At 33.8% G+C, this 8,453-nt stretch overlaps 1 protein-coding gene across 1 annotated transcript; it reads left to right on the plus strand.

Annotated features, from left to right (window-relative positions):
* Positions 1–251: 251 nt before the first annotated feature.
* On the plus strand, positions 252–1,769 carry LOC127085495 (transcription factor bHLH94). The gene is made up of 3 exons (XM_051026011.1): positions 252–921; positions 1,038–1,418; positions 1,522–1,769. Exons 1-3 carry the CDS (start codon positions 445–447, stop codon positions 1,621–1,623), a joined length of 960 nt encoding a protein of 319 aa, XP_050881968.1. The 5' UTR covers positions 252–444; the 3' UTR covers positions 1,624–1,769.
* Positions 1,770–8,453: the final 6,684 nt, after the last annotated feature.

The raw sequence follows: 8,453 nt of genomic DNA on the forward strand, positions 1-8,453 counted from the left end.
GCTCCATTAAGATAAATCAAGGTTAAACAACATTAAACACTTATACCTTAAAAACAATTAAAAAAACATTACTCTTAGAAAGGATGGAAGGAAAACTAATCTAATTATAAGTATAATTATTAGAAATTATTAAGGAATGAATAAAGTGGCAAGAGAATCTATCTGTCAGCTATCTCTATACATTGGTGTATGTTTCATTTCTCTTTAGGTGTGGTCAAGGGAATTGGTCTACAATTACAATGAAACCTCACGTGCAATAGGCTGTAGCTTTTTGTCTTTGTGTGCGTTTGATTGAAACTTTGATACAATCCTATTTATAAACCCCCTCAAACCTTTCTTCACAACAACACCATAATAAAAAGGGTCACTTTGTTTTCTCTTTTCAGACTCTTATGTTCTTTTCTTTCCCCTCTCTCACTCTTGAATCATTTTTCTTCAGTTTTAATGGCACTTGAAACCGTTGTTTTTCCTCAAGATCCATTCAATTATACTTATAAGGATAATTACTTCAACTTATTAAGTAATGACTATGGTAATACTAGTACTTTACAAGCTGAAGAACAAGAGAATGTTCTCCTAGGAATCATCAACAACAACAACAACATAGTAGAGCAACAAAATCTCCATGCAAATTGGGATTCTTGTTCGGTTAAAGATCAATGGGAGTATTCACACTCTTCTTCTCCTGAAATCTGCACCGTTGATCAAACTATCAAAGCTCCTCCTTCTACAACAGTGGAAGCAGCTACAGAAACTCCCACGTGTCGGAGAAAACGACGTCGTATCAAAAGTGCGAAGAACAAAGAGGAAATTGAAAACCAAAGGATGACTCATATCACAGTTGAAAGAAATCGTAGAAAACAAATGAATGAGTACTTGAACGTGCTTCGATCTTTGATGCCTTCTTCTTATGTTCAAAGGGTCAGTTTCAATTCAATCACAATTTAATTAATTAATTAATCTATACTTTACTTATTACTTAATTAAGCTTGTTTGAGGAAAATAGATTAACTTTTTATCATATATTTGAAAACCAGGGCGACCAAGCTTCAATTATTGGGGGAGCAATAAACTTCGTAAAAGAGTTAGAACAACTTTTACAGTCGATGGGGGGCCAGAAGAAAACAAAGGAAAACATATCCTTAAATGGACCACCTTTTTCTGAGTTTTTCACTTTTCCTCAGTACACAACTCACAACAACAATAACAACAACGTTACTATGGAACAAAAACAATGTGCTGTAGCAGACATTGAAGTCACCATGGTAGATTCTCATGCCAACATCAAAATACTTTCTAAGAAACAATCCGGACATCTCATGAAAATTGTTCTTGCCTTACAAAATCTTAGACTCACCATTCTTCATCTTAATGTCACAACTATTGATCAAATGGTTCTTTACTCAGTCAGTGTCAAGGTTCGTTTGGGATCTCCATTTAATTCATTTTAATTACTAATTAGTAATTAGTAATTAGTAGTAACTTAATTTTAATTAATTTTTTATGGGTTGATTGGAGCAGGTAGAGGAGGGGAGTCAGCTGAATAGTGTGGATGAAATTGCGGCTGCTGTGAATCAACTATTAAGGACAGTTCAACAAGAATTGGCTTATCAATCAACTTGACAAAATTAATTTTAATTTCTTGCTTAATTTATTTTATAATCTTCTCTTTGTGGTAATTATAATGGAGAGGGTAATGTGTGTAGCAGTTTAACTATTGTGTACTAATCTTTTTTTCTAATAATAGCATTTGTGGCTAATAACTTCAATACCTAGTTGAAATTGAAATGTGTTAATTAGGCTCTATCTCTATGTACTACAAGTCTATGTGAATTACTACAAGTCTATAGTAATGCTTGATTAAAGTTGACATTTTAGGTTATTATGAATCATAATTAATCAACATGGACTTTTTGATGGTCTACATATATGCCTTACCTTAGGCTAGAAAAGTCCGTGATGTGTGTGTTTAATTATGTTGTAATTTAATTAGATTATGATATAGCTTCAATACTTAATGAATTAATTTATGTTTTGATAGTACTATACTAGGTTAATTTTTCAAACACTTATAACTCACTCTACCTCATTAAGGAATCATTACTCCCTCCATCTCAAAATATTGGACTTATTTGTAAAAATATTATTTTAATATAATTTTTAATAAAATTAATTTTTTTAATTATATTATTAAATTAATATTATTTGCATCAATTTTTTCATTCTATTTATGATAATTGTCAACACACTAATATATAAGAAATGCTTAATATTGTTAGTCTCCTAAGTTGACTTCATGATTCATTTTGATTTTTTAATTTAAAAAATATTTATATTAGTAGCTTTACTCTTTAAAACATATTGTTAAAATAATATTTGAATAAATTTTACGTCTAAATAGCACTACAAAGATTCTATTATATATAGAGAAATTTATAACTAATTACATGTTATAATCGACGTGAGACTTTTCTATATAAAAATACTCTTTACATATATAAATATCAACACTCCCCATCAAGCTTTAGCATATAAGTCAAATGCACCAAGTTTGTCACATATATAATTAGTTTTGAGACTTCCTAGGGATTTTGTAAACACATCCGTCAATCGATCATTAAAGTTGACAAAGTTTGTGATGACGTCGTCTAATTCGATTTTCTCTCTGACAAAGTGACAATCTATCTTAATATGTTTGGTTCTTTCATAGAAAATTGGTTTCAAAGCAATATGCAATGCAACTTGGTTATCACAAATAAATATCATTGGGTTTGCTTCTTCAAACTAGTGTTCCTTGAGCAGCTGCATCAACCAAACAAGCTCATATGTTACTAGTGTCATAGCCCTATATTATGCCTGAGCGCTTGATCTTGCAACTACATTTTGTTTCTTACTTTTCTAGGATATCAGGTTTCCTCCAACAAGTACATAATACCCAGAGGTGGATCGTCTATCAATAGGCCAGTCTACCCAATCAACATCACAATATCCAACTTTATGAGTATGTCCTTTATCATCATAAATGAGACCTTTTTCTTGTAGCACCTCTGAAGTATCCCAGAATCCGAATAACAACGTTCATGTGTTCTTGGCAAATAGAATATAAGAACTAGCCTACCACACTAACTGCAAAAGAAATTTTCAGACGTGTGACAATGATATAATTTAACTTTCCAACCAATCTCATATACCTTCAAAGTAAGATAGAGGCTCTCCATAATTGGGTGGGAGTTTGAAAGTTGGATACATAGGAGTATCAACTGGTTTACCGTTCAACAAACTTGTTTCTTCTAAAATATCCATAGCATATTTCCACTGAGAAATCACCAAACCATCTTTAAATTGAGCTACCTCAATACCCAAAAAATAGTTGGATTTACCAAGGTCTTTTGTCTGAAATTGATTCGAGAGATGTTGTTTCAACTGAAGTATTCCCTGTTGATCACTACCAGTTATGAAAATATCATCTACACACACAATAAGATTAATACATCATTGGGATGAGTGACGAAAAAATACAGAATTATCAGCTTCACTACGAACCATACGAAATTGTTGTACTACAATGTCGAATCTGCCAAACCAAGCTCTAGGAGATTGCTTAAGAATATAAAGAGACCTATTTAGCCTACGAACCATAGTCGACGACTCCCCCTGAGCAACAAATTCAGGTGGTTTCTCCATATATACTTCCTCTTTAAGGTCACCATGTAAAATGCATTTTTGATGTCAAGTTAATGAAGAGGCTAGTGTCGAATAGCTGCAATGGAGTCTAATTGATACCATTTTTGCTACATGCGAGAAAGTTTCAATATAATCTAACCCAAAAATCAAAGTGTGTCCTTTGGCTACCAAGCGAGCTTTAAATCGACCAATCTTATCATCTGGACCAACCTTCAATGTATAAAGCCAGGGAAAACCTACCAAAGATTTCCCAAGGGAAGAGGAACCTGTTCACATGTACCACTTCTTTAAATAGCACATATCTCATAAATCATTCTTGCCTCTACTTAGGGTGAAATGACGTCTCACTTAGAGTTTTAGGAATAGAAACAGAAGAAAAATAAGACAAGCAAGTACAATGCAAAGAGGAAAGATGATGATAACATAAATAAATATAATGTGGAGAACGATTTCGTGTTTGACATATACCTTTCTGAAACATAATCATAAGATCAGACTCAGGTTGCAGGATCGAATCACGTGATGGCGGGGGCACCAGAGGAAAGTGTGCAATGACCTTGGGGATTGGTACGACAGACGTTTCGTGACAACATTGATATGTTTAAAGAGGTACATAAGTGAGGGGGTCAACCAAAGGAATAACTAGTGGATCAAGATCCATAGACTTCTGGGGAACAATGGCATACATAACTGTAAGACCCCAATTTTGACCCTAAGATCCCTCATGCAACTTCATCATATGCATTAGCATTGGGATCATACCTTGGCATCCTCCTTACCCCTCTTTCTTTGGGTTTGTTTTGGGAGAGGTCACCAAGCACTATGTGATTGTATCATACTTGTATATTATCATTTTACTAACCAAAATACCAAAAATATGTCTTTGCATTTGCCTAACTCTTTTGTAGGTAGGGCACGATCCCCATTGATCTAGCAAGCTCATATATAGGGTCTAAGACCCACATGGCTAAGAGCACAACCAAGGAAGGATCCACAATGTCCCAAAGCATCATATATGAGTCCTCATGATCTTCCTATGTTACTTTGATCAAGTATTCTTCAAGAGTTTGGAGATAGTTTTCCTTGGAAACCCTAGTTTGTCTAGGTATCTTGAGTAACTTCTTCAACAAGTTTCCTCACCAATTGATCAAATTTCTCAAGGTAAACTTAAAAATTCATCATCTTATGCATATATATAATCTACCATGATCCTAGAAAGTCAAGCAAATTGGAGGTTAGCAAGTTGGTTGATGGTGGTTGGCCAGATGAGTTCATCTGATCAAAGTTGGTCTCCCTAGACCCTATATCCTACAATTTTCACCATATAAAAATGATTCTAAGATAAACGTCACTCTAAATTACATTCCAAACAACTTTCATGTTGAGACCTAGATCTAGTTTTGCTTGGAAACACATTTTCTATATTGAGACATTATAAGTCATTTTGTCTAAACCCTAATTTGAAAGACAACTTCCCAAGGCCATAACTTGCTCAATTTTTATGATATGAAAGTTTTCCAAGTTTCACAATCAAGTTAAAGATGTCTAATTCAACTTTTATGTTTTGAGTGCGATCTAATTCAACTTTTATGAGCATGTGATATGAGGATACATTATAGGTCATTTTTGCACTATACCATTGAACAAGTGATTTTCCTCAACTTCAAAAATGCATAACTCTATCATTATAAATTCAAATGACATGAAATTTCTGACCATTTTTGAGGTCTTTGAAAGATATACAACATTGATGAAGACAAGTTTCTCATTTGGATCTCGCATAAAAAGTTAAGCAAGGTGGAGTATTGAGATATATGACTTAACACTTAGAAAAAATTTCAACATGTTGAAATTTCCAAACTTACACGTCAAAATTAACCATGATCCAAGTTCCAAATGGAAAAGTGTCCAACATCAAAGTTGTTCCTCTTGATCTAATCTTTCCAAAGAGTCCTATTTCATGCATTTTGGATGAGGTTTGCTAGGGCTGCACATGGTCTTAACAGGTCTGCATCAAGTGGAAAAATCATGTCCAAAACTTCACATTGCATTGCCTTGCCATTCAAGCTTCTTTGAGACTTCAGAACAGTTGAATTTGGACCTAAATGGATTGCATCATGGGCCTGTACATGCCCATGCAAGCTTGTGCATGACATTGCCAAATTTGGAAGCAAATGCAAGTGTGCAAATATCACTCCCTCATGCTATAAATACATGCCCTCTAAGCTCATTTGAAAGGACTTTTGCGCGCCAGCTTTGCCCCCTCTCTTCAAACCCTCACAATTTAAAGGAAAACATGAGAATTTTCAATCTGAAAATTGAGTTTGAATCTCACTATTTGGAGATTCAAAAACTCCAGGATCCAAAGCTTTGTTCCATTGCCAAGCCACTTCTACAAGCTTTTTGAGTGTGATCAAGCAAGGTTTGAAGCAAGCAAGATCCAGTTCTGCACAACATTGAAGGTATTTTCCAAAAATTTTCTTCTCTTCGATTCTCACTCAATTCTTATCAATTCTCTTGGATCTTTGGTTGTCTGAAGTCCTACCAATGTTGGCAAGAAGATTGAGTTGCTTTGAGGTTAAATCGAAGCAACTCAATTGACACACCTCAAAATTCAACTCCTCATATCTTTCTATATATTTGTAGTTAGTTAAAATTGAGGTCAGATTCATGCTCTATGCCATTTTTTCTTTCATACCATGTCCTCCTTTTTCATTTATGTGATCGTGATGACTGAACTAGTCCGGTGAGCCTCGCCTGAGAAGGTGACCAGAGTTTCAGCACCTGTGGTGTGCTGGACAGGTTCTGAGCCACATGATCAATTCGAAATGTTTTAATCTCACGCGTTGGTTTTGATTACCATCCCTGTGGCGCATTGACTTAAGCCCGTGGTGGAAAGCGCGCTGATGACCACTTGATCTGCCACCTCAATTAATGAGCAAGTGGTCCTCGTTTTTCTAATTATTTGAATTTCATTTAATTTGTTTTATTTTCATTAATTCATATTAATTTTAATATTGATCCAAAAAATATGAGAGTTTCACCAATTTTTTAAAAATAAAACCCTCTTTCATATTTTGAATTAAAATTATTTTTTGGATCATTATTAATATTTTTCATGATTTAATTGATTTTATGAATATCTTTAATTGTTTAAAAATACTTTTAAGTTTCCAAAAATTTTGAAATTTTTTCTCCAAGGTCCTTTGACCTTGTTTGACATATGATAAATCTCATGGTCATTTATTTGGTGTTTTGATGAGATTTTAGGAATTTGACAAACCATATTTAATTTAATGCACTATTTTTAGTATTTTTTAGTTGAATAAATGCCAATTAATTGTGTTGAGCCATTTTGATTGTTTGTATGAGTTTGACTTGTGTTGTTGGGCCTTGGTCAAGGTTGATTTGACTTTGTTAGGTTAAGATCATTGGATTTAGGGGATTGATGGAATGTACGTTCCATCTCCCAAAATGAATGAATGATCTTAATTTGGTAAAAGTCCTCCTTTGTCCAATTTGAGTTTAGATCCATTCCCCCCCCCCCCCCCCCTTCATCTAATTCCCCTTCTTTATGCATCCATCTCATTTGACCTATGATATCTCAATATCCTAAGACTAGTTGATTGCAAAAGGCATAGCATTCTAGTTAGTGAGATTGTAAGTTTCCCCTCTTTCATGGTATTGTGTGGAAACTTTGCCTTTTTTCCTTCCTTTGGAAGATGTCTTGGTTCAAGGATCCATGCTTGTGATAAGTGGGTTGAGTGTTCTCCAAAGAATAACTTAAAAAATAAAAAGCAAAAACAATACTAACTTCTAACTCATTAACAACTAACATTTAATTTCAAGCCATTTACTTTTAATGCACTTTAACTTTTAAGCTTCTATTCACTTACCATTATTCATACCATCCTAATTGTTTATGTTAATGTCATTTTCACTTTGTCCATTTGGACCATATTTTGTGATATATTTTGCTTGTATATATTGTGTTTGTTTGTATGGTCTTTGGCCATTAATGTACATAATAAGAACAAAAACCCTAAAAAATATCTTGTGTAGACTATTGGTTTGATCTGAGACAATTGGACTTAGAATTTAGGCAACATTCCTTATGCAAAGGACTTGGCCAATGACAACTTTCATGTAACCAAGTGCTTGTAATCTGAAACTTCATATGATACATCATTAAAGATTCATTTGAGTTCATCTGTAACATGATCACTGTGAAGCTATTATTTTGAACCTGTGACTTGTGGCATTGCGGAATTCATCTGCTACATGGGCAAATTTGAAGAAGATCATGAAATGGCTAAGCTTGAACGAGGCTATATTTATTTGATGCATGGCTCTTCGAGTTAATATTGTGTGCATTGTTTGTTGCTTGATTCTAGTGTCCACGGGAATTTGAGTTTCTATATGACATTCTTGTCTATTGGATTGCAGCCCATTGGTCAGATCTTTTCAACTCTTAACTTTTAAATTTATGCTTAGGATTAGTCTCTTCATCTTCTCCCCATCTCTTTAATTTCAAAATCCCCCCCCCCCCTTTTTAAAAAAATTTCTTTGTTAGTACTTGTTTTGTTTCTAAACTTAGACCATTTTGCAAACTAGAAACTTTGGCCTTATGCCATTGCATTTTAAAACTTCTTTTCTTAAATAAACATGTAAATAAACTTAACTATACTTGACTTAAATATTTCAAAAGCCAAAAAGAAATAACTCATTCAAACCATTTTTAGGCCTTTGTGCCTTTCAAACCTAATTTT

The sequence above is a fragment of the Lathyrus oleraceus genome, chromosome 5 (genome assembly GCF_024323335.1).
Source record: "Lathyrus oleraceus cultivar Zhongwan6 chromosome 5, CAAS_Psat_ZW6_1.0, whole genome shotgun sequence".
Lineage (NCBI taxonomy): Eukaryota > Viridiplantae > Streptophyta > Magnoliopsida > Fabales > Fabaceae > Lathyrus > Lathyrus oleraceus.